Genomic DNA, 27759 nt, shown 5'->3' with positions numbered 1-27759 from the left:
TCATTGTTTTCAATTGTGTGATCGCGAATATACCATAGAAGAAGAAGGCCCACCAATCATGCGATTTTGCAAGACACATCTGCTGTTCAAGGGTGTTAGTCTACTGTACGTAATTTGTTCGACAATTTTACAGACGTTCAAATCATCTCCCTTAACGGGTACAGCACTTTCACTATGCATTCCACGGTAAGCATGTGCAATGCACGGATTTTTCAAAACTCAGACGCTACGTTTCTAGACACTCTTGAACGAGCCCTCTGATCACGTGTTTTTTAGAGCGTCAACCAAAATGGCGACTCACAGTGAGAGTTCTGAAAGCACTTTGAGAAAAAGACGCGTCGAAACAAGAAAAACAACAACGACACATTCAGATGACAACACCCCAAATAATGAAGAGGACACTTGCAAAGCAAAGAAGCAAGAATTGGTTACATTGAAAACCGGGACTTACTGGCTCACTCGAATTGTGCTTATACGTTCCATTGCTTTCATCTACTGTAAGTTCGAGTGTGATATTCTGAGAATGTAGCGAGTTATGATGCACTGGCTCCATTATAACTTAGCTTCCAGACCATTGCGTAGGCTATATTATTCTCGTCAGTTTTCATGTGTGTATTGTATGGTGGTAGTTGGAGTTAAAACCAATTTAATGTTCAAGTAGACATGGACACATCGTTCACATTACCATTTACCAAGAAACATAGCAATTGTTCTCCTGTCACATTCTTAGATGAACCAGACAGTTCGTTCTAGTACTCATAAACCTATCTTTATTCACCTCACACTTCCTCCACCTCTCTCCCCCTGTAGTCATTGCATTCACTGTTGCCTACAACCAGAACAAACAGCTGATAGGAGAGCGAGGCCTCTTGCCCTGTAAGGATTACCTTCTCAGTGTGAAGCGCTATGTGGGGGGGAAGATCGATATGTCTGCCTTCGCCTACACTCCCTCTATCCTGTGGTTCCTGGACTGGACGGACATGGATGCCAACCTGGATGGCATTGCCCTGGTGGGGATGGCACTGTCAGGCTTTGTGTTGCTGACTGGCACTGCCAACATGATCATCATGGCCATGCTGTGGGTGCTCTACCATTCTCTCGTCAGTGTGGGGCAGATCTGGTGAGTGATGGGTTGGAAAAACACCACATGAGGTTGGTTGCACCTTATTTGGGGAGGACGGGCTCGTGGTAATGGCTGTAGCGGAATCTGTGGAACTGTATCAAATACGGCAAACACATGTGGTTGATTCCATTCCATTTGCTCCGTTCCAGCCATCATTATGAGCTGTCCTCCCTTCAGCAACATCCACTGGTATACACACCCACACACACGTACTGCTGTCTATGTTCCATGTGTGTGGTAGGGTGTAGTTTAGAGGTCGACCGATTAATCGGAATGGCTAATTAATTGGGGCCGATTTCAAGTTTTCATAACAATCGGAAATCGGTATTTTTGGACACCGATTTGGCCGATTTAAAAATGAGAATATATATTTATTTTTTTACACCTTTATTTAACTAGGCAAGTCAGTTAAGAACACATTCTTATTTTCAATGACAGCCTAGGAACGGTGGGTCAACTGCCTTGTTTAGGGGCAGAACGACAGATTTTTACCGTGCCAGCTCAGAGATTCAATCTTGCAACCTTACACTTAACTAGTCCAACGCTCGAACCACCATTCTCGAAAAAGGACTGTCGTTGCTCCAACGTGTACTTAGCCATAAACATCAATGCCTTTCTTAATCAATACACAAGTATATATTTTTAAACCTGCATATTTAGTTAATATTGCCTGCTAACATGAATTTCTTTTAACTAGGGAAATGGTGTCACTTCTCTTGCAACAGAGTCAGGGAATATGCAGCAGTTTGGGCCGCCTGGCTCGTTGCGAACTGTGTGAAGACTATTTCTTCCTAACAAAGACAGCCAACTTCGCCAAACGGGAGATGATTTAACAAAAGCCCATTTGCGAAAAAGCACAATCGTTGCACGACTGTATCTAACCATAAACATCAATGCCTTTCTTAAAATCAATACACAGAAGTATACATTTTTAAACCTGCATATTTAGCAAAAAGAAAGGTTAGCAGGCAATATTAACTAGTTGAAATTGTGTCACTTCTCTTGCGTTCATTGCACGCAGAGTCAGGGTATATGCAACCGTTTGGGCCGCCTGGCTCGTTGCGAACTAATTTGCCAGAATTTTACGTAATTATGACATAACATTGAAGGTTGTGCAATGTAACAGGAATATTTAGACTTATGGATGCCCACACGTTAGATAAAATACGGAACGGTTCTGTATTTCACTGAGGGCAGGGGCAGTAGTGAGTGAGAGAACATGTTGATGGGGCATCTGTGTTATGGCTCGAAGATAGGTCAGTCTCAATCTTTGGGAGGGATGGACTGTACAACGGTGAGAGACAGACAAACACATGACCGTTTTCCCTCATTCTCTCAGCTCTGTTGAAGTTCTTTGTGTCTCTGAAGAATAAGATGAAGAGGGTAGACAATTCCTGAAGACATTTTCAAAATTGTTCACCATCTGCTTCTTATGTTCTGAATGAAAAATGTGGATTTGGAGACATCAAGGCCATCATGCCAACAGTGATTCAGTTAGCTGATTAGGCTTAAAGGGATCATTATTGGTATGTCCTGCTTTTTAGTCCAGTGTGTTTAATAGGAATAAGTCCATTTATTTATCAACACTATTCAGTTTTCATCTTTATAAACTTCTGACACGTGTAATTTGATATGTACGATTGTGGGTACAGTATTGCAATTTGCGGTAAGTGCTTGGTACAGAATGTAGGTTTGGCTAACTCTCTAATCAGATCAAAATATATTTTTAAGCTGATCTATTTTATTTTTTCCTCTCCTTACAGGTATTCGTTTGGTAAGTTAACTACTTTACATTCAATTACATTTGTACGACTACAACATCCATCTGGGACCGTTTCCCCGATAGCGATGGAACTTAGGCTTGTGTTATTTTGTGTTATTATTCCATGTGTTATTTTTATGAATGATGAAATAACACATGTAGTAATCATGTAGTAATCAAAAACGTGTTAAAACAAATGCACAAATATTTTATATTGTTCAAAGTAGCCACCCTTTGCCTTTGACAGCTTTGCACACTCTTGGCATTCTCCAGCATCACTTGGGATACCTTTACAACTGTCTTGAAGGAGTTCCCACATATGCCAATCACTTGTTGGCTGCTTTTCCTTCACTCTGCGGTTGGGTTGAGGTCAATTGGGTTGAGGTTAGGTGATTGTGGCGGCCAGGTCATCTGATTCAGCACTCCATCACTCTCCTTTTTGGTCAAATAGCCCTTATACAGCCTGGAGGTGTGTTGGGTCATTGTCCTGTTGTAAAACAAATGATAGTCCCACTAAGCGCAAACCAGATAGGACGGTGTTTCACTGCAGAATGCTGTGGTAGCTATGCTGGTTAAGTGTGCCTTGAATTCTAAATAAATCACAGTGTCCCCAGCAAAACACCATCACACCACCTCCATGGTTTACGGTCGGAACCACACATGCGGAGATAATCTGTTCACATACTCTGCGTCTCACAAAAACACAGTGGTTGGAACCAAAAATCTCACATTTGGACTCATCAGACCAAAGGAGATATTTCCACCGGTCTAATATCCATTGCTTGTGTTTCTTGGCCCAAGCACGTCTTCTTATTATTGGTGTCCATTTAATAGTGGTTTCTTTGCAGCCTTCAATAGATCATGAAGGCTTGATTCACGCAGTCTTCTCTGAACAGTTGATGTTGACGTGTCTGTTACTTGAACTCCGTGAAGCATTTATTTGGGCTGCAATTTCTGAGGCTGGCAACTGTAATGAATTTATCCTCTGCAGCAGAGGTAACTCTGGGTCTTCCTTACCTGTGGCGGTCCTCATGAGGGCCAGTTTCATCACAGTGCTTGATGGTTTTTGCGACTGCACTTGAAGAAACTTTCAAAGTTCTTGAAATGTTCCGCATTGACAGACCTTCATGTCTTAAAGTAATGATGGACTGTCATTTCTTTTTGCTTATTTGAGCTGTTCTTTCCATAATATGGACTTGGTCTTTTACCAAATAAGGGTATCTTATGTATACCAACCCTATCTTGTCACAACACAACTAATTGGCTCAAACGCATTGAGGACAGAAATTCCACAAATGAACATTCAACAAGGCACACCTGTTAATTGAAATGCATTCCATCTGATTACTTCATGAAGCTGGTTGAGAGAATGCCAAGAATGTGCAAAGCTGTCATCAAGGCAAAGGGTGGCTACTTTGAAGAATCTCAAATAAAATATATTCTGATTTGTTTAACACTTTTTTGATAACTCCTTGATTCCATGTTATTTCATACTTTTGATCTCTTCACTATTATTCTACAATGTACAAATAAAAACCCTTGAATGAGTAGGTTTGTCCCAACTTTTGACTTGTTCCGTTACATTTTTTTTTGTACCCGTTCTCCCCAATTTTGTGAAATGCAATTGGTAGTTAGTCTTGTCCCATCATTGCAACTCCCGTACGGACTCGGGAGAGACAAAGGTTGTGAGCCATGCGTCCTCCAAAACACAACCTGCCTAGCCGCACTGCTTCTTGACACACTGCTTGCTTAACCCGGAAGCCAGCCGCACCAATGTGTCGGAGGAAACACTGTCCAGCTGGCGATCGTGTCAGAGCGCATGCGCCCGGCCCACCACAGAAGTCGCTAGAACTCGAAGGGACAAGGACTTCCTGGCTGCCCAAACCCTACCCTTACCTGGACGACGCTGGGCCAATTGTCAATACTGATAGGATTGCAAGAAAGTCAGCACTGCTCTCGGATCAGCTTTCTCCATTTGAATCATACCTTTTTAATAGGAATTGTTCCACAATACTCGGCTCCTAGACTTAGCGAGATTATCTCCTATGTATTATGGCTGCAAATATTGAGGCAGCTCGGCTAATGGTTATCCCATAATAGTGCACAAAATCACAGATTTGGCACCGGTAATTTTGCAAGCCAATGCTAACTAAAGTTACCCATTGACTTCCAGTCATTGCGCTATCTGTTAGCATGGAAGGCCATGCGTTTAGCATGCTAGCTGATACCCATAGACTTCCAGTCATTGTGCTAATACTAGTTAGTTGCTAACAAGCGCTGGTGCAATTGCTGTCTTCAAACTGCATGCAGAGACCCCATCCCTGGGTCGCTCCTCTTTTCAGTTTGCTGCAGCGACTGGAACGAGCTGCAAAAAAACACTCATACTGGATCGTTTCATCTCCATCTCTTCATTCATAGACTCAATCATGGACACTTACTGACAGTTGTGGTTGCTTCGCGTGATGTATTGTTGTCTCTACCTTCTTGCCCTTTGTGCTGTTGTTTGTACCATGTTTTGTGTTGCTGCAATGTTGTCCTGCTGCAATGTTGTGCTTTTTTTTTTATCCCTGCCCCTTCCCTGCCTTTAGCCGTTATTGTAAATAAGAATTTGTTCTTAACTGACTTGCCTCGTTAAAAAAAAGAGACAAATGGTATCCACGAGTTCATCGAACTCTGGGGAAGTAGATAAAGGACCTCGTTGTCAAAACCTCAAAATATCCCTTTAAAATTAATTGATTTAAAATGATTGAAATAGGCCCATGTAGCCTATACTGTATTTATTTTGTTTATGCAGTCATCTCTAGTTTTTATTTGAAGTATCTTTCTATCCTTCACTTATTTGTAACAGTTGCAAAGACACTGGCAACTGTGAAGGCCTATTTGCAGTCAACAATTAATTGTATTATCGGCAGTCACAGAGAAACATATAAACAGCTTGATTCTATGTTTAGCGGAGGTCTTCTGTGTATAAAGTGACCCAGAAAGGCCCAAATAAAGCACCTCTAACGACACATTTAGCTGTCCGACAAGTGTTCTGAGGCAGTCGGTAAATAACAAGTAGGTCTTGCATAACTGGTTTTGTGAAACTGCTCCGATGTAATGATGCTCGATGAAGGTTCGAACGATGAATCAAATTCTATTGGTCACATGCACATGGTTAGCAGATAATATTGCGAGTGTTGCGAAATGCTTGTGCTTCTAGTTCTGACAGTGCAGTAATATCTAACAACTAATCGAACAATTCCACAACTACCTTATACACACGTGAAGGGATGGAATAATAATACGTACATATAAATATATGGATGAGCGATGGTCGAGCACCATAGGCAAGATGCAGTATATACACATATGAGATGAGTATTGTAAGATATGTAAACATTAATGTGGCCTTATTTAAAGTGCCTAAGGGATCCATTTATTAAAGTGGCCAATGATTGGAGTCTGTATGTAGGCAGCAGCCTCTGTGTTAGTGATGGCTGTTTAACATTCTGATGACCTTGCGATAGAAGCTGTTTAAAAAAAAGAAAAAAACTATACTTACCATGCTTTTGAGAAACCTGGACCTAAGATTTGTAACGGCCTGCTCTTTGTCACTCTACAACCTAGCCCTTATCTAACCTTCCCACAACCACCACTGAGCCCTTGTTATCCCCTTTGATGAAGCGATCACATTCAGCTCAGATGTGTTAATATGATCTGGGTCATAGTCAGAGGTTTGGGATGATTACATTTAAATACATAATCTCATCAACACTCGGCTGACATGGTTTAATGCACCTCACTAGTCTCTCTTGGCAAGTTGGCCTATTGGCATAGAGATCAGAGTCAGTGTATGATGCCACCCAAAACCCCATTATCCTCAGACCTCAGTAAACATCTGGCCCTGGATGGGCCTGTCTTTATTCAAAATGTGTCTCAGAGTAGGAGCGCTGATATAGGATCAGTTTTTCCTTTTACAGTAGATCATAATGAATATTATTATATGGACAGAGAGCACCTAATCCAAGACCAGCACTGCCCAGGGTTAGCAGATGTGGCTGGTTCAGCTTCAGCTGGTCTTTTGTTGCCTCAGCAGGATTCCTCACTTTGTCAGCCCAATAACTCAATTCAATCAGACTAGAGTCCAATCTAATCACTGCAGGGCTGAGTGTAAGTAGTTCTGGATGTAGGGCGCTAGTTCAGATAACAGCCCAGATCAATTTGACCTCACTGATTGCTTAATGACACTTTGGAGTAAAAAAACTCCAGTCGGATGTCTGTGGTCAGGTTTTGTGGTCTTTTTTTCCCTTCTTTCTTTTACCCTCCCTCATTATACAGATGACTCGTTTATCAAAGAAATCTAACACTGTAGAGATGGTGTTAAATAAAAGAAATTAAAACAAAACCAAGAATAAATGTATTTCCTCCTCCTTTAGTCTGTTCAACTACATACTGTACTCTGTGTCCCCCGATCTCTCTCTTTCTCTTCATCTTTGTCATTATCTCTGTTTGCATGTCCACTGGGCGAAGGCTACAAAGACTGCCTTTGTTTTGGAGGGGCGAACAGGCCAACAGCTGCACAGATCACACTGGATCTCTCTGAGGAGAGACGGGAGCAGGTGGGCCTTTACTGGGAGCCCTCTGCTGCATTCACATCAGGCCAGTCTGTGGAATTAGATTGACGTGTTTGTATTATACATGGGTGCGTGGACACTCGCACACCCATGACGGCACACGTGCAGTACCTCTGAACCGTTTCACTTTACATTTATGAACAAGCCTGCAGTGATTGGCCATCGGGACATATGCACATAGCAAGAGGAGGTTATTTGTGGTCATCATTGTAGAATGACAGATAAAGATCGTTCCAGAACAGTGATGTTTGCATAGACAGACAGATAACTGGCCCTAATTCACTTCTACAATTACAGCTGTCCATATTTTGGTTATTCAAAGCATCCCCGGCTGCTCTTCTTGCTTTTACTGTAAGTAATGCTTCAGAATGGTGAGGGCAGCTCGAGTATTTAAACAAAAATAACATGCAAAGTGACATGCACAAGGGGAATTCTTTTTTATTTTTTTGCTATCCACTTCTTAACTCTCCCCAGCCTTAACTTTTTGACTTTCCCTACTTCATCACAGATGTGGTAACTGAGTAGCCCCCCTGATGTATGTATCCATGCAGCATTCGCATGCTGAGAGAGATGTGGTCACTTTTGACCTTTGTCACACTTGTCCTTTAGCAGTCGCCTTTGCTCTCCATATATCCCACGTCTTCATCTCTCCTGCCCCTTAGTCATCTCATTCCATATCATGGTCCCTCTTATTCTCCATCCTTACTCAAACACTTGGACTGTCACTCTATATTCTCCCCACATCTGCTTGACTATTCGTCATGCCCCTGTCCTTTTTCTGAAACCCCTGTCTCCTGTTCTCCGTCTCCCTGACATCCTTTCTCTGAACGTTTGCTCGGTCTCTCTCGCTCTCTCTGTTTCTCCTCCCCTGTTTCTCTGTTTCTCTCTCTCCTCTCTCTCTCCCGTTTCCTCTCACTTCTCCCTCCGTCTTCAGGTTGGGAAAGTCAGTTGTTGGAGACAGGCTTCTTGGGGATCTTCCTATGTCCTGTGTGGAGTCTGTCCCAGGTGCCCCCTCGCTGCCCCCCCTCGCTAATCTCCATCTGGACCTTCCGCTGGCTCATCGTTCGCATCATGCTGGGCGCTGTGAGTGACACACACACACACACACATCTATCACACTGACACTGAATTCACCTCATAGTCTGTGGAAGAAAACACAGGTGGAATTTTCCTGTGTTTATAAGAAAAGTGTTTACTGGGCTTAGACTCTTCTCTATGGTCAAAACAAAACACCATCCCTAAGAAAAACAGACTTTGTAAATGCAAATATGGAACCAGTCAGTCAGGCAACTTGTCTCTCTTTTATGGTTTAGTGGAGAGAGAACACCCAACCCAACACTGTTGTCTTTTAAAATGTGGGGGTTGGAACCTGCCACAATGCCCAAAGTGTTTTTTCAATTAGGCCCATAAAGAGGACGGAGCAACGAGGGAGCTATATGTTCATTCAGCTTACCCCGGTGCCAAGAGTATGATTGACTTTAAGTGCTTACAACTGTACAATACCCTCTTGTCATTTCCCCTAGACACAAAGTCATTACAACACATTTATTCAAAACAGAAAAGCACTTTAGGTCCCCTCAGACAGGCTTAACCAATAAGCAGCTTTTTAATCACGGGGTAATCATGACTTTTATTGTGGTCGGGGCAGCTAGGTTACATTTTTTTCTCTCTAATTGAAAGCATATCGTTTAGAAAATTGACTCAGTTTGATTTTTGGATAACCATTAGGTTAAAGTTTTTAAAGCTTTTTAGGAAATTCTTGTCATGTCTTAAGTTCCTTAGATTGACACTGGCAGTGTAAATACAAAGCATTATAAATCCATTAAAAAAGCCATGCTACATTCACTCAGTGTTTGTCATGTAAGTGTTGGTTAGACTAGGTCAGGGTAATCTATCCCTTGGTCTGTGGTTGACCACTGTTAGAGTGCTATTGAGAACCCCTTTAAGTGAAGGGGACGTAGCCAGTAAACTTGGAAGGGACCCTAAGGAAGAAGAAACTTTGACTGGTTTCATGTTCGGATTCTGAAAGCATCAGTTTATAACCCAATTCAATGATTTTATTTCTCAATGTCCACTTTCTGTTTTTATCCAATCTTGTTTTACGTATGTTGTCAGATTATGTCAAAATTGTTGAATAACGGTGCTATTGAGGACATCACATTTTCTGCTTTGCTAATTTCCCTCAGCAGATTCATCTAAACAGATTCTCTCTTTTGAGTGACTTTAAAAGTCAGGCCCATCCTCACATGTTAAAAATATCCTTTCTGGCAGCCCACTTCTTTCTCTTACCCTGTTCCTCTGCTTTTCCTTTCCTGACCTAAGCTGCGTGTGCGTGTGCATACACACCTCCTTTCATTATCCAGGCTGTTAGCATCAGAGGGTAAGTCCAGGCGGTTTGCTAAGTGGTGCTAATGGGATCTGATTCACAGGGCAGTGTCAGCGTTTAAGCTGTGAAATACAATCATGGTAATCAGGGTGCTGGTGTGGTGCCCCATGATTGGGTGTGGTAGAGGTTGGACCTGGCCAGTAAACTAGCTGTCTCACAGCCTTTGCACGAGGTACCACATCTCACACTCCTGCAGGAGGAACGGTAGGCCTAGTAGAAGGAGTGCACCAGGTCATGATGGAGAGCATCTCCCCATGCTCCTGTTTTTGAAGAAGTCCAGTAAAACCATAATACAGTAAAGTGCTTGTCTGGTTGGACTGTATCATTCTCCTTTGGGGGGGATCACTTTGCGAGGAAGTGTCTCCTGCAGGCTGTTTGTTGGTTTGGCCCGTATCCATGTTGTTGAGTTTTGAGGTTGGCCCTGGCCCCAATTGGCCTCGGAGTCCTCTATTGTCTCGAAGACTGTTGATGGGACTTGGGACATTGTTGATAGGGGGAGCTACGCATAAGACAATAATTGTTTTCCAGTATTGGGAATTACCGATGGTGAGAGGTCAATGTAGCATAAAAAGTTGACACAGAATAAAAGACTCACTGTAATGTAGTTGATTGCATCCTGCGTAGAAACATGTTAATGTTTGAAGGTTTCTGGGAGTGTTTAACGCCTTCCTGTTTAGGCGGTTGGCAGGGGCATCGAGGCGTACCTTTAGGCAGCTGGCAGGGGTGATCGGATTTAGGACGTCCCTTGGCCCCTCTCCCTGGTCAAGCCCAGAGCCACGTCACTCTTTTTCATTTGCTGTAGTTAGAATGAACCCCTGACGCCAAATGAAAGTTTTCTCTTTTTGGGGGAGAGAGAAATATACTACATGTAAGTATATAGGCTTTTCCCCTTTGTAGGGAAATGAATGTTGGCTTGATCCAGTGTGCAACTGGTTACTGACTGTCTTTGGGTGTCAATGGCTGCCAGTGGGAGAAAGCGGTGTTGATGATTGTTTCTGTGGTTCTTACACTGATGATTGGTTATCGCTGAGTGAATTCCGTTTTTTGGAAGTATCATCACTGTAGGAAGCATAGTAAAAGAAAATCGAAACCAAACCCCTAACCCAATCGTCTTTCTTGTGTGTGACAGTTATCAGCCGTACAGTACATACATTACCGTATCATGTCGTCTAGCAGGGAGTCTGTCTGTTTTTACGACTGTCCCGGGTCGACCTGCTTTTTCTAGGTCTGGGTAGTGCTAATGACATCCTCAGGGCCTGCTTACCTCAGCCTGCCCAGCCTCTCTCTCTACTCAGTCCCTGACTTACAGCCTTCCAAACCAGCCACGACATTTTCACCACTCACTCTCCTTGCCACCATACCCTACTTTTATTGTCGGGAGTCTGCATAAATCTCTGCGCGGCACCCAAACAGGAAATAGACGGACTTGCTCGCTGTCGTTTGCACATTTGCGAAGGGCTCCAGCCAACGTGCACCTGGAGTTCTGTGGTTCGGTGTGGATGGATGGAGCCCAGTGCTGTGGAACAAAACGCTCAAATGGTGTTTTATTGGAGTCGCATGCATCGACTCAATTTGTCATGGCCAGGATTTTCTTTTAATGGTGGCTGACAAATTTCATGGGATAAGGGCTGCCTGCACCCAACCACTCACTGTTTTTATGCCTGTTGACAAAGTAGAACTATTCTCATATTTTCTGTTGTGGTGTTAACAACACAAAGCACTACTTCAGTGACAACTGAATATCGTTAAAGGCCTTTCCGTTAAACGATTGTCAAAATGGCCTCCCTAATAACTTTGCAGTCGCACCACCTAGGTTCTCTGGAGAATGGGAAACTGGCCTACTCTGTGGCCTGAATATGGGACAATGGGAATTGATGATCCTCATGACTGAATTGCATTATAGTCAACACCCAACGATTTATAAGCATAATCTAATGCCCTGATAACCTCAAAGTGGCCTAACAAAGTCGATAGTTATTGTGTATTCTGTGCCCCATGACAAGCAATGTGTCAATATGTCCTGGTTACACATTCTCACAGAGCATCAATGCTGATTTTATTTGTCTAAATAAGAGATTTTCGAAGTGAGTTTGCATCTTGCTGCTTCTTCTGGAGTTGAAGTCTCCAGTGCTTTTTATTGACTGTAGTTTTCTCGGGAAGAAATAAGGATTTAAGCCCCTTGTCCTCCAAGGGCTGTATGGTGTTGTAGTTGATTATACGTGGCCAAGACAGACTAGTGCTTTAAGCTGTTGTGTACATTTTGATTCTGGGTTTTTCCCTCTATGCATGTGTCGTATGAAGGGCCGTTTTGATATAGGTTCCTGCCGAAATCATAATACCTTATATCGAACGTTACGGTTTGACAATCCAAGGCCTTCTTCCAGTCTGTGTCATTCAACCCCTGGCTTAAACTGCAGTTGATGTTGCATGGCAGTGAGTTATTACCCCGTAAGAACTGTTAATATTCTCCAAGTCTTTAATTCTTCTCTTTTGTCTCTGTGTTGGAGGAATAGAACGCAACACAGATCAACACAGAACAACACTATTATTCATGTACACCAGAAGCACATCTGCTAGCACTTAAATATAATATTCATAATGTCCCTCCGTCGCTGCAGGTAGTAAACAATCCTGTTTGAAATGGCATTAGGACAGCAGGCGGGTGGCATAAACAGACAACTACATTTATCCTGGTTAAGTTTATAGCCCAGCTGATAGGTGGAGGGGGGGGGGATCATTTTCAAATGAATGGAATCACATTTTTCAAGAGAAAGTACATTCCCGGCGTGCTTATTAGATTATCTGTAATGTTGTAGATGCAAGAATGCTCGCTGATAAATAGCAAAAGTAACCCATGAATTAGGCGTCCACCGTCAGCGAGTGCAGCTACCCCTCCCTGTGTCCCTCCAAACCTCTCTCCCTGCTCCCCCAGGGATATATCAGCCTGCAATATAGACCCTGATTTCACCAATCAGCGTCTATTGCATTAGTGGAGAGGGACAGAGAGACCTTTAGGACTGGTCTGTGTGGTGCATGAGACCATTGAGGAGAGAACCTATGCTCTGACTGAGCTGTGTGTGTGGCTGCAGGCACTGGTAACTGCATTGGTTCATAGGTTTGTGCAAAGAGCAGATAGAGGTGTGGCTTTGAGTTCTCTGGGGCATCCAAAGAGGAAACAAGTCGGAAAACGAGTGAAGACTACTTCTCTCCCTTGACTGTTTTCTGAGTCGGTCGTAATGTTCTGAAGCTCATTTGAAAGTAATGGATCGCTAACCAGCTTTTAATTCCATTTTTCCCGCTTGTCTTTTATCAGTGCTGCTTTTTATTTCCTAGAATTGGAGATGAAATCCGAGCCAGATAGCTTAGTCACAGCCCACATCAGCTGTTGTCCTTCCTAATTTTTCTCTTAATTTTGTTCATGCTTCGTTTAATATGATTACGCACATTAAATCCAGCTTCATATCCGTCAATGCATCCCTCTCTCGCTCAACAGAAATCCCTCGCTCTCTCGGGTCATTCAGTTGCTTTGGTAGAGTCAGAGAACTGAAACTCATTGTTAGCAGACGCTCTTATCCAGAGCGACTTACAGTAAGTAGTGAGTGCAGACATTTTCATACTGGTCCCCCGTGGGTATCAAACCCACAATCCTGGTGTTGCAAGCGCCATGCTACACCAACTGAGCCACACAGGACACGATACCAGTCTTAAGAAACCAGTCAAGTCTTCCTGTCTCTATTGTTTTGTTTGTGAATATCATGGAGGCCTAACATATACATACAGTTATTTCGGAAAGTATTCAGACCCCTTGAGTTTTTCCACATTTTGTTACGTTACAGCCTTATTCTAAAATTGATTAAATAAAAACAAATCTTTATATCAATCTACACACCATACCCCATAATGACAAAGCTAAAACATGTTTTTAGACATTTTGCAAAGTTATTAAACATAAAAAAAAACGAATACCTTATTTACATAACTATTCGGACCCTTTGCTATGAGACTTGAGCTTAGGTGGATCCTGTTTCCAGTGATCAGCCTTGAGATGTTTCTACAACGTGACTGGAGTCCACCTGTGGTAAATTCAATTGATTGGACATCATTTGGAAAGGCACACACCTGTCTATATAAGGACCCACAGTTGACAGTGCATGTCAGAGCAAAAACCAAGCCCTGAGGTTGAAGGAATTGTCCATAGAGCTCCGAGACAGGATTGTCGAGGCACAGATCTAGAGAAGGGTACCAAAACAATTCTGCAGCATTGAAGGTCCTCAAGAACACCGTGGCCTCCATCATTCTTAAATGTAAGAAGTCTGGAACCACCAAGACTCTTCCTAGAGCTGGTTGTCTGGCCAAACTGAGCAATCTAGGGAGAAGGGTCAGGGGGGTGACCAAGAACCCGATGGTCACTCTGACAGAGTTCCCCTTTGGAGATGGTTGTCCTTCTGGAAAGTTCTCCCATCTATGCAATCAGGCCTTTTATGGGAGAGTGTCCAGATGGAAGCCACTCCTCAGTAAAAGGCACATGACAGCCCGCTTGGAGTTTGCCAAAAGGCACCTAAAGACTCTTAGACCATGAGAAACAAGATTCTCTGGTCTGATGAAACCAAGATTGAACTCTTTGGCCTGAACGCCAAGCGTCACATCTGGGGTTATCCTGCCACCATCCTTACGGTGAAGCATGGTGGTGGCAGCATCATGCTGTGAGGATGTTTTTCAGTCAGGATCGAGAAAAAGATGAATGAAGCAAAGTACAGAGTGATCCTTGATTTAAAAACCTGCTCCAGACCTCAGACTGGGGCGACGGTTCACCTTCCAACGACCCTAAGCACACAGCCAAGACAACGAAGGAGTGGCTTTGGGACAAGTCTCTGAATGTTCTTGAGTGGCCCCGCCAGAGCCTGAATTTGAACCTGAATGAACATCTCTGGAGAGACCTGAAAATCGCTGTGCAGCAACACTCCCCATCCAACCTGACAGAGCTTGAGGATCTGCAGAGAAGAATAGGAGAAACTCCCAAATACAGGTGTGCCAAGCTTGTAGCGTCATATCCAAGAAGACTCAAGGCTGTAATCACTGCAAAGGTGCTTCAACAAAGTACTGGGTAAATGGTCTGAATACTTATGTAAATGTCATTTTTTCACTTTTTTATTTTTTATAAATTGTCAAACATTTCTAAAAACCTGTTTTTGCTTTGTCATTATGGGGTGTTGTGTGTAGATTGAGGGGGGGAATCCATTTTAGAACAAGGCTGTAACTTAACAAAATGTGGAAAAAGTCATTGGGGTCTGAATTCTTTCCGAATATATTATTAATTTTGATTGACATGTCACCGTGTGCCTTAACACTAAGCTTAGAACGAAGAGTAGTATATTAGAAACGACTACAGACCCACAGAGCTGCTACTAGGAGCTGTTCAAGTGGACAAGACACAGTGGAGTTACTGAGCTCCTCTATGGCCTTGTCTTCATCAGCGACATAAACACACACACACAGTGATGGTGTGACCTGTGATGTAAAGTTCCGTTGTACCTCAACAGACGCATAGCGGAATGAATGAAAGTGGAAATTATATTGCAGTAATTAAATCTTCCTTTCCTCTTTGCAATACAACAAACGTTCTCTTCATTTGTACAGGCAGACAATACTGCAACTTATACCAGACTTGAATGGAGACCGTTTATTCAATCACAACAAATAGATTTTAGCCTTGGCTGTATACAAATGTTTATTCTGCCAGAATTGACGAGCAGAAAGAGCCTTTATGCAACAAACAGGTTGTTTTACATGATACTTGTTTTGAGTGCCTCTGTGTGAGTAGCTATGCTCTCACCATTAGCTAGCCACTGGCGATTCAGAGTTAACCGCTAGCTAGCGTGCTAGTGCTAGCTAGGTACCAACAACCGCTAGCTAGCGTGCTAGTGCTAGCTAGGTACCAACAGAAGTAATATGCTACTTTGGCCATCATGAGGGAGATTGGTTGAATATGGAGTCACTCTTATCTAATGTACATACAAACTGTATCATACCAACCCACATCTTTTAATCCTTCAGAATTGTGATTATTAGCACACCACCCTACTGTCATGGTTCATATTGAATGATCACTGATTATATGGTGTATCGACATGGTAGTCGGCCTGAAGTTCTGGTTTCATGGTAACTTAGATGATGTTAAATTAGATACAAAATCTACAGATTTTAATACAGACTGTTGGTCAATTGGAGCAGGACATGTCATTTCTGTATGTCCCCATTATATGCTCTCCACAAACCTCACAAACTAACACACCTGGACAGAACCACTGGCCAAGGGGCTGGTGAAGTTGGAGGGTCCCATTTCTAAGTCTGCACCATGAAAATGTCACCTTGAGTTGAGCTGAATGGTTGACATGTCGTTGTCTTCTCTACAGGGGCTGATAAAGATCAGAGGGGACCGCTGCTGGAGGGACCTGACGTGCATGGACTACCACTACGAGGTGCGTGTGCGTTCAGTGCAATACAGTTCCCTCCATCCTTGTCAGCAGTGCTTGTTGGCTTCTTGTCGTCAGGGCTTTCCCCTGGCCTGTGCTGTGTCATGCTGAGAGAACAGGCCTTGGCACATGATCCTTATCAATCGCCTGCTGTCCCAAACTGAGTTAAACTAATCACTTTATTATCTCTCTTCCTGTGCCACACCGTTGGATCGACTGCTCCTGTCTGGCTGGCCGTGGACACACCAGTGCTTCCCCAAGCTAGATATTCTCCTTAGGCGGAGCTCCCCAGGCTAAACAATAAGCTTACACGTAGACCTAAAAGTTCAATTGAAACTGAGGCAATGGTTTAAGTCTTGGTCCTGGATAAGAAATACTACTTCTGTTTACTTAGTGTGTGACGATACATTTCTTAGCATATGATAGGACATTGGGAGCCACTGTCTGCCACAACGGCTGCTAGACGAGCCTCATGTTGGGTTTTCTCCATAGGAAGGGAGAACACAGCTGTGTCATCTCCAGGCTATAACCCACACAGCTGGGAGATGAGACGGCATGGAGCATTTTGTCTAATGACAGAGACCAGGAATACACCACGTCTCCCTGGAGTCTGACTGGCTTTTTATGGCCTTGAAAAAGTCCCTGAACGGTCTACTGTCCTTAGGCTGGACTCTACTGATGCATACATACTGTACTGACATCCTCTGTCTGGGTAAAACTTACTCTCAGATCTAGGATCAGCTTCTCCTCACCAAATCCCTAACCTTAACCATCAAGGGGACGACACATTAAACTGACCTTGGATCAATGTTCAGGGGCGACTTCATCCCACTATTGACACCAGGAATCTATCTTCCTTGTGTAGTAGGCTAACTTCACTGTACAGGTTTTAACATATGACAAACCCATTCTTAGTCTGTTAGCCCTGTCCGGCACGGCTCCTCTTTGCTCTGTTCGCCTGCTGGGTGGAGTTCCCATTAAATGGGAAACATGGTTATTTTCTTTGGTCAATACGACTCCTCATTCATTTCTTTATGCCCGCCATTTTAAGAGCCTGCCTTTAGCAAGTTATAGGCCATAAAGAGTCATGATGATATAAGGAGGAGACCCGTTGAACTGATTTGAGGTTGATTAGAGTTAACTCTGTGTTCAATGGCCTAATTTGCTGCCTTATAAGGGGGACAGACAGGGTGGGTGAAACATTGAACAGACATTAAAATGTCTAACTGGTCAAGCATGGCTTCTAATTCGTGGCCACGATTTTCTGATTTCTGTTCCTTATTTGTGGGTTAGTGTTTGTTATTGTGTGTTTGTCCATGTGTTTTTAAGTGGGCAAGTGTGTCCATGTTAATTTGTGTCATGTACATTTTGTGTCCATGTTAATTTGTCACTCCTCTACCCTATCAGTATTGTCATAATTGTTGCCTTGAAATGTTTACCTCAACACTTATGTCCAAATATGCCCACAACCTCCCTTATTCCAGGCTGCTTCTGTCTTGGGGGTTCCTAGGTGAGAGGTGTGGAGGGATGCCTGGCACCCCTTCCTCTCTAAACCCTGTGAACTCAAAGGGACCTCTGTCTGTGGACCATCACGCCTATCTGAGAGAGTCTGCTGAGAAACAGGGGTCTCATTCAGGCCCATTGAGCCTCCTGTTACAGATCCATCAGCCTACATTATGTCAGCTTTGTTAGGGCTTCACGTGGAGGCTAATGGGTTTCTGGCAACAGTGGTGGTCAGCCAAGTGAACCTGTATGGATCAGAGACTAAATGAACGCCTTGTAGAATTTGACAAAAATAGTTGTACAAAAAATAAAGGAAGCATTCCAATAGTGTTTGTGTTCAACCTGGATGTCCATGTTGTTTAACCTGGGGTTATGGAAAAGCATATATGGGATCCTGAAGACTGACTCAGTACCTCCATGCAGGCTAACAGGCCCATATCCCCATCTAAACATTGACCTGCCAGCTCCTAACCTGTCATCACCCCCAGGGGTAAAGCGGATTTACCATTCACCCCCCCCCACCAGCCACCTAACACCCCCTACCCCCTCTACCGGAAGCCAAGGGCGCCAGGTAAGGTTTGCCTGGCCCCCCCCTTGACGCTGACACACTGCTCCCTTTCAGCCTCCAGCCTCCAATCTCTCAAAACTCACGGCAGGGCCACACAGCGCAATGCATCATGGGTAAGAAGACTGCAGAAGCTATGTGAGGCTGGCTGAGGGGGGTTGGTGGGTGTTGTTTGTTAGTTTGTTTGCTGTATGTTTGGGGTTGCAGGCTCGGTGCCCTCGGCTGTCTGGGGGTGTGGTCTCTCTCACTCTCCAGCCCTGTCTGGTTCTGCACTGAAAGAGCTCTCTCAGGACATGTCTAAAATAGGCAGTAGCTTTACTTAGCTCTGGAAACCTTCCTGAAGGTGTGGCGTTATAATTGTACACCGTTTCCCCACGCCATTCTGTCCCATGGTTTTATGCCAAAACAATGAGGGGGAAGTTTTTTTTTTATATAGCTATTTTACATTTAAGATCAGCTACATTTCATGTTTGGCACAAGGTGTCATTTGGGCAGTCATTGTAGCCATCGGGAAAGCTGGTGGGGATGTTAAGTTATACAGTATCTCACTGCCATTCATCGCCATGCAAATGCAGTCATTGGAGGGACACCATGTAAATCCATGCAAACATAGAGGTCATTCAGTGTTATTCAGTGATGAGCTGTGCTTTCATTAGCTTATCCTTACCATTACATGCAAAAACACACCTTAAGTCATTGCCGTAGCATGAGTGTTATCTTTCGTTTGCCTCTTTCTATCCCTCTGTCATTGCTCATATTTGAGTATCGGTATGGTTATTTTAAAACTGAGACAAATGGCTTTTTCCTTGACCTGGAAGTATTCATGTTGTGGTTGTGCTCTCCCTGGGTCAGTGTCTGGTCCTCTGGCTCATCCCAGTTCTGTGGTTGAGACTGGAAGGATGTGGTGGGTTAGGTGGCCCCAAAATAAGGAGTGAAGGTACTGACTCCCCTCTCTAATGCGATCTCTGGAGATTCACTGTGTGGTTATCAACAGTACAATTCCGTGGTGTGTATGTGTGTGTCTGACAAACTGCCAGTGCCTGCCTGTCTCCGTCTGTCTGTATTCATTCATTCTGTATTCATGTTTCTCCCTCCAGACTCAGCCGGTGCCAAACCCCATGTCATACTATATGCACCAATCCCCATGGTGGTTCCATCGCTTCGAGGTTCTGTCCAATCACTTCATCGAGCTCATCGTCCCTCTCTTCGCCTTCCTGGGGCGACGCATGTGCATGGTCAACGGGATGCTGCAGATAGTGTTCCAGGTGAGATGACAGTAGAAAGGCTAGGATTTTGGGAGGGTAACGGATCCTAGATCTGTGCCAAATAATAAGAATACCTGGAGTAGCTCTGATGTCACATTGCCACCTAGTGGAACCATTGGTGCATGACAGCAGTTTTTATGGCAACTGCAGTCATCAGTTTGATGAATGGAGTGTTATTCAGAGCCAGCTATAATTGAATGAATACAGGAAATCAGGACTTTCCCCGCTGCAGTATGCTGAACTATTAGCCAAAGCAGATGATCCTCATCAGTCATATCATGCTATCTTTCTGGCAGTACCTTTTGGAGGAATCTAAATACTACTCCTCATCCTTTCTCCCCATCTACTCTCTTTCCTCCTCCTCTCCCCTCTTTCTCCTCCTCTCCCCTCTCCTCCCTCTTCTAGGTGACTCTGATAGTGAGTGGGAACCTGAGCTTCCTCAATTGGCTGACCATAGTTCCCAGTTTGGCCTGTTTTGACGATGTCTCTCTCGGGTTCCTGTTCTCGTCTGGCCGAGGGGCCAAGCAAGCCGTACTGGACCTCCAGGCTGAGGAGGCAGCAGGATGGACCCCCAAACCCACCAGGGGTACCTACTAAACAGACATGATTTCTCCTAAAGGAGGCCACACACCATAGAAATAGATAATTATATTTCTATCTTCATTCCCTCACAACCTACACCCCTCTCTGCCCAGACCCAACTTTACAAATGAAGTAATCGATAAAGACAGGGCTAAGGTATTGTGGGTATTATCCTGGATTTCTGGTTATTTAGTATTCTCCTGGATTTCTGGGTATTTAGTATTCTCCTGGATTTCTGGGTATTTAGTATTCTCCTGGATTTCTGGGTATTTAGTATTCTCCTGGATTTCTGGGTATTTATTTTCAGCCAGTTGGCGTTAGAGGCCCTGCTATCCTTTCTGGGTGTTTTATGATTGGGACTAATGATGGCAGGCAGAGAGAGGGAGAAGAGGTATTGCATCAGCCTTCAACATGACTACCGCTCCACTGGGTAGGCCTGACTGATGTCTCTACCAGCCACGCTGTGTGTGTATGGATTCCCCCTTCCCACGTGCTTGGCTTAGCTTTGTGTGTGTTTACAACCCCAAAGAGCAGTCATTGAGTGTGTCCACATGAGCACCCTACCCCTCTCCACCTTCTCCACTCTCCACCCTCCAATCCCAATCTCCAACACACAGACCTGGCTGTAGGCACATCTGGAGCGGGCTAGCAGGCTATAGGGCATTGACAGATGGTAGACAACACCAGGGTGCTGGCAGGGGGTATTAGGCATTACTAATCACACATTACCAATGTGACTGGGTGCCTAGCAGTTGGCACATGAACATAAAGGAAAGAGTTTACGATTTGGACGCGATGGGAGGAGTGTGGATTACTACTGGGACAGCTGAGAAAAGGGAGGAGGGAATGGAACGAGAGCGAGAGACAGCTGGAGATGATGTGGAAGAGGGTGATGGAGAGAGAGGAAGAGAGAAAGTGAGGAAGGAATGCCCATGTGGTGTGTTAGAGCAGGCATAGGCTCTAGCTAATTGGTCTCCCAGGAATCACTAATGGCTTTAGTTTTATGCTGGGTAATATATCTGCTAAGTGGCCCTAACATTCTCTACCTGCACCATGGCTGCTTTTTAGAATTTTTGGGGGTCATAAAAGTCCATTATTTAAGTCAAACAACAGGTATAGTTCTGATGGATGGTTTTAACATGCGTGGGACTGGTTGACGGGTTGGCATTTCAATCCGAGACAGGTCGTGGGGATTTGGAGCTGTCAGCTCCTCCAGTTGTCAGTGGCTAAATGCCTCATGACCTCATAGGCTAAGCCCCTCTCTCTGGCTACTGCCAGAGGGATCTTGAGTTCCACAGACAGGCAGACAAACACACAGGCACACACACTTCCTCTTTTTTTTCACCTCTTCTCCATCCTAGGTATGCTTTTTCGTCGAGTGGTGAATGTGGCTCTGGGCGTTCTGATTGGCTACCTGAGCGTTCCTGTAGTGCTGAACCTGCTGAGCTCCAAACAGGTGATGAACACGTCTTTTGACCCGCTCCGCATCGTCAACACCTACGGGGCCTTCGGCAGGTATCGTTCTCCTCTTCCTCTCTCATTTTATTTCAACACTTTCTATATCTCTCCACTTGATCAGTCCAAACTGCCACATCCTCTCATTCTATTCTTCTCTGGTCCTCTCCTTTCCCTCCCTCACAACTTTCTTTGGATCCCCCCTCCCTCTCTGTGCAGTATCACTAAGGAGCGGACTGAGGTGATTCTGCAGGGTACTATGAATGAGGACCCTAAGGACCCAGAGGCTGTGTGGAAGGAGTACCAGTTCCTGTGTAAGCCAGGGGACCTGACCCGACGCCCCTGCCTCATCTCCCCCTACCACTACAGGCTCGACTGGCTCATGTGGTTCGCTGCCTTCCAGGTACAGTCCGGGCCTCAGCAAAGATCTTTGATCTATAGTACCCGGCTCCAAGTTTACATAAGAATCAGGGATTCTGTTTCATTTGTTTTACTGTTTGTTGGTTTTGTGGGAAAATCCTGCCTTGGATGTGAGCTGACTAACTCTGTGTAAAGTCTGGACCCAGAACTACCTGCTCTGAGTAATTCCATCTGTCAGGGCTAGCTGCCCACACTATTCTCAACTCTTGCTACAGCTCTCTCAGGTGTAGTTCTGGCCAGAGACTCGGCCGTGTGGCGCGCTGTTTTATTGTCCCCTTCTCAGGGCATAGGGTTTCCCGCTGGTTTACATCCAATCCCAGAACCAAGAAAATCCCAGTCAGACATTTTGGCAAGAGGGGGAAGGTTTATGATGTCGCAGATCAGCTCAAAAGTTTGGAACGGTAGACTGCTTCAGATTGAGAGCTTTGTTCGACATGACAGTTGATCCTTCATTCAAATGTCCCCTGTTTTTCTCTGTTCTTCAGAACACCCTCTTTCTCCATGTATTTAACCCTCCTCCTCTCTCTTTCTCCCTCTCTCCCAGACCTATGAGCAGAGTGAGTGGGTGATCCACATAGCAGGCAGACTGTTAGCCAACGACACATCAATCCTTTCACTGATGGAATACAACCCCTTCCAGGGCAGAGACAACCCCAGGTACATTTACACTGACTAACACAGGGGAGACTGGTAGCCCTTATTTTTTAAAGCCAATAAACTATGTATTCCACTATAGGATTGTCCATGATAAAAACATAAGATGGCGTAAATCAGTTTGATACATACTGTGTGAGTTTATTTAGTACGAATACTTAATTTGTTTAAAATGGCCAGAAGTTGCCGTTGGAGACAGCTGCATTGAAGGCGTAACCGATCTCAGTAGTGTTGTGCTGAAGCAGAGTGGAACTGGAAGGTTGTGTGTGGGTGTGTCCTGCGTTGTAATACGTGCAAGCCTCACATTCTCTTAAATGAAAATATAAAGAATCCTTGTCCTCCAGCCCCCTCTAGTGGAATGTTTCCTCTCGATATGAAATGTCTTTGTATTCTCTCTCTGTCACACTAACCATTCCTCCCCACCACCCCCCTCTTCCTTCCCCAGGTGGGTCCGAGGAGAACACTTCAAGTATAGGTTCACCCTGCCTGGCAGTGGTCCCCAGGGGAAATGGTGGGTGAGGGAACGTATTGGAGCCTACTTCCCCGCTGTGGATCTGGTCGCTCTCAGAGGATACTTTAAGTCCCGGAATTGGCCCCATCCTGACCTTTGACCTACCGTATGACCAATCACACTAATGTATTCTATGAGCGATGGATACCTGAGACACCGAGGTATCGCTCCCCCTTATAATTTGGGATCAAATATGCTCTGAAAGCAAACATGTTGACATGAGAACCCTGATATCGGGGAATTTGTGCCATTCTGAAAAAATTGTTAGATTTTTTTTGTTCCTCTATGTTGCCTGTCTTCAGCATGTCATGTTGCCATCTGCTGTTTGCACTAAAGAATGACCAATCCTTCCTGTGAATAGGGATATGCCACTCTGCCACAATAGGAGAGTTGAGGGGATGACAGACTATACACACATTGTGTCTTTTGAAAATAAAAGGTCTATTTTGGAACAAAGCTAGAGTTTCCATGTATTTTTTCTTTTTGTTTGTTACCCCAAGCAGGTTGTCCAACTAATCTAGTGGTTTAAATCATCCACTGAAAGAGCCTGAGTCCTTCCCTCAAATAAAATGACTAGATTGACATTACAGTGTTGTACTAAATACAAATTCCCCTAACCGTTGTATGTCTGTGTGTTATGGGGGTCTGATAAGGATCCAATGAATAAGTGCATAGAAAGGGATGGTTTTCATCAGTGGAAGTGTATCTGTGTGTGTGTGTTCAGCCTACAGAGTAGTGACAACCACAACAGACGAGAACCCTGTTGAGACGATACTCCTACCAGTCCTTGCATCCCACAATGCACTTTTCTCCCGGCATGTCTGTTTTTAATTGTGTTCACCTCATCACAAATATCTGAGCCAGCTACACTGTTTGTTTTCCAACATAGATGGTGTATAGTCTGTTCAATATTGATGCTTATCCACACTTAATACATCTGCTGGTTTTGCTAAACAATATTTGGTTGCACGTGTGTCAGAATATACACGGACCAATTCTGACCCATTCTGTGGTAAGCTATTACTCCAAAATGTGATACTTTTTTTTTTGTGATAATTTAAGTTACCTCTGTGAAATGTTTCATTATTCTACCTAGTTGTGGAGGAGATGGTGGTGTTGTCTGTACAGGCTGAAGTGAGCCATCCAGATGGGTGTAGCTCTACTTTGATGTGTGCAGGTCCAGACTTGGAACATCTGCTGCTTCTAATGAGGACTTCTAGTCAAGCCAGTGGGACAGGACAACCTCATGTCCCTCACACAGTCCAAATAAGAAACAAAGTACACACACACACACACACGTCACAAAACATTTTCTACAGTCTCAGCAAGAATTGTCCCAATGGGCAATATGCAAGAAGAGAATCAAATGAATATGATGAGTGAATAGCCTATATGAAAACAAATAGTGTAGTGACCATAAAACAATCATGTTTCACAGGCAATGAGTCCTGCTATTCGTATAGTTCTCGACATGTTCACATAACCAGAGTAGCATTTGTTGTTATGGCACATATCTTTTAGAATTTGAACCTAAAACTGACTGGGATCAATTGTTCATGAAGTGGATTGGCCACTTGTTATTAGTCACTAAGAATAGTAGGACAGAACATTTTACTCAAAATGTAACATCCACTTGAAATAAAGGCTGCATCTAAACAAGCAGCCCAATTCTGATCTATTTTTCAATAATTGGTCTTTGACAAATTACATCAGATTATTTTTTTTTTTAAGGGGTAGATCAGCTTTAATATTGCTGATAGATTGTAGCTTTCATCAATGTAATTGTCTGCATCATTTCCAATCCCCCAAATATTTTTTGTGGTACATATACTGGACCTTTATATAGACAGGTGTGTGCCTTTCCAAATCATGTCCAATCAATTGAATTTACCACAGGTGGACTCCAATCAAGTTGTAGAAACATCAAGGATAATCAATGGAAACAGGATGCACCTGAGCTCAATTTCGAGTCTCATAGCACAGCAACTTTGCAGCAATTTGACCATGAATGCCTGATTCACACAGTCTCCTCTGAACAGTGGATGTTGAGGTGTGTCTGTTATTTGAACTCTGTGAGGCATTTATTTGGGCTGCAATTTCTGAGGCTTGTAACTCTAATGAACTCATCCTCTGCAGCAGAGGTAACTCTGGGTCTTCCTTTCCTGTGGCGGTCCTCATGAAAGACAGTTTCATAGCGCTTGATGGTTTTTGCGACTGCACTTGAAGAAACTTTCAAAGTTCTTGAAATGATCCGAATTGACTGACCTTTATGTCTTAAAGTAATGATGGACTGTCTTTTCCCTTTGCTTATTTAAGCTGTTCTTGCCATAATATGGACTTGATATTTTACCAAATAGGGCTATCTTCTGTATACCACCCCTACCGTCACAACACAACTGATTGGCTCAAACACGTGAAGAAGGAAAGAAATTCAACAAATGAACGTTTAACGAGGCATGCCTGTTAATTGAAATGCATTCCAGGTGACTACCTCATGAAGCTGGTTGAGAGAATGCCAAGTGTGTGCAAGCTGTCATCAAGGCAAAGGATGGTCACTTTGAAGAATCTCAAATATAAAATATATTTTGATTTGTTTCACACTTTTTAGGTTACTACATGATTCCATATGTGTTATTTTTTTTGTTTTGATGTCTTCACTATTATTCTACAATGTAAAAATAAAGAAAAACTCTGCAATGAGTAGGTATGTCCAAACTTTTGTTTGGTACTGTATATAAACACGTATCTTTAAAAAATATATTTTATTATTTTCCGCTAACCCTACAACCCCTCCCCTAATTGGAGTAAACTGATGAACATCACCACTAGGGCTTCTACTTCCACCTTATACACACTATATACATTTTACGGACGTAATATATTTTACAATAGTTATACTTTGTTAGTTTTTAGTCCTGTGGTTCCTCTCCCCTCAACATCTCCCATCTATTTCTGATGTCCATCCAGTTTGATTTCTATTTGCTATATATTTTAACTGTGCAGTTTCACAAAAGTTCTGAACCTATATACATTCTACAGACAGAATATTTTACATGTCTTATCTTGTTGTTATTAGTCCCACCATTCGGCTCCATTCAACACCTCCCATCTATCTCTTAACACCATCCATATTGGATTTCTTTTTGCTATATATTTTTCAACTGTGCTGTGATGCTTCACAAAAGTTCTGAACCTTTCTACATTTACATTTACATTTAAGTCATTTAGCAGACGCTCTTATCCAGCATAGTTTCTACAGATTGTAAATTAAAGATAAACATTACTGCTAAAATTATTATTATATTATTGATTGATTGACTATGAATTTTTAATTCACCAAGTATTGACATCTGGAGCGTTCTTCAGACATTCCTGGACCTGTAACCAAAAACAAGCTACATATGGACAGTACCAAAATAAATGATCTATGACTCTGTCTCTTCAAAATCTGCAGTGCTGCGAAGGTTGTATCCCCAATATATACACTGCTCAAAAAAATAAAGGGAACACTAAAATAACACATCCTAGATCTGAATTAATGAAATATTCTTATTAAATACTTTTTTCTTTACATAGTTGAATGTGCTGACAACAAAATCACACAAAAATTATCAATGGAAATCAAATGTATCAACCCATGGAGGTCTGGATTTGGAGTCACACTCAAAATTAAAGTGGAAAACCACACTACAGGCTGATCCAACTTTGATGTAATGTCCTTAAAACAAGTCGAAATGAGGCTCAGTAGTGTGTGTGGCCTCCACGTGCCTGTACGACCTCCCTACAACGCCTGGGCATGCTCCTGATGAGGTGGTGGATGGTCTCCTCAGGGATCTGCTCCCAGACCTGGACTAAAGCATCCGCCAACTCCTGGACAGTCTGTTGGTGGATGGAGCGAGACATGATGTCCCAGATGTGCTCAATTGGATTCAGGTCTGGGGAACGGGCGTGAACCTGCTTTCATCTGTGAAGAGCACAGGGCGCCAGTGGCGAATTTGCCAATCTTGGTGTTCTCTGGCAAGTGCCAAACGTCCTGCACGGTGTTGGGCTGTAAGCACAACCCCCACCTGTGGACGTCGGGCCCTCATACCACCCTCATGGAGTCTGTTTCTGACCATTTGAGCAGACACATGCACATTTGTGGCCTGCTGGAGGTCATTTTGCAGGGCTCTGGCAGTGCTCCTCCTGCTCCTCCTTGCACAAAGGCGGAGGTAGCGGTCCTGCTGCTGGGTTGTTGCCCTCCTACGGCCTCCTCCACGTCTCCTGATGTACTGGCCTGTCTCCTGGTAGCGCCTCCATGCTCTGGACACTACGCTGACAGACACAGCAAACCTTCTTGCCACATCTCGCATTGATGTGCCATCCTGGATGAGCTGCACTACCTGAGCCACTTGTGTGGGTTGTAGACTCCGTCTCATGCTACCCTAGAGTGAAAGCACCGCCT

At 43.7% G+C, this 27759-nt stretch overlaps 1 protein-coding gene across 1 annotated transcript; it reads left to right on the top strand.

The window, feature by feature from the left end:
* Positions 1-109: 109 nt before the first annotated feature.
* On the top strand, positions 110-23771 carry lmf1 (lipase maturation factor 1). Its single transcript, XM_029629145.2, has 11 exons — positions 110-497; positions 811-1120; positions 2887-2897; positions 8436-8584; positions 16301-16366; positions 19526-19693; positions 20099-20279; positions 21637-21790; positions 21950-22133; positions 22695-22807; positions 23250-23771. Exons 1-11 carry the CDS (start codon positions 290-292, stop codon positions 23413-23415), a joined length of 1710 nt encoding a protein of 569 aa, XP_029485005.2. The 5' UTR covers positions 110-289; the 3' UTR covers positions 23416-23771.
* Positions 23772-27759: the final 3988 nt, after the last annotated feature.

The sequence above is a fragment of the Oncorhynchus nerka genome, linkage group LG23, assembly GCF_034236695.1.
Source record: "Oncorhynchus nerka isolate Pitt River linkage group LG23, Oner_Uvic_2.0, whole genome shotgun sequence".
NCBI classification, from domain to species: domain Eukaryota; kingdom Metazoa; phylum Chordata; class Actinopteri; order Salmoniformes; family Salmonidae; genus Oncorhynchus; species Oncorhynchus nerka.
This window is presented reverse-complemented; position numbering and strand designations above follow the sequence as displayed.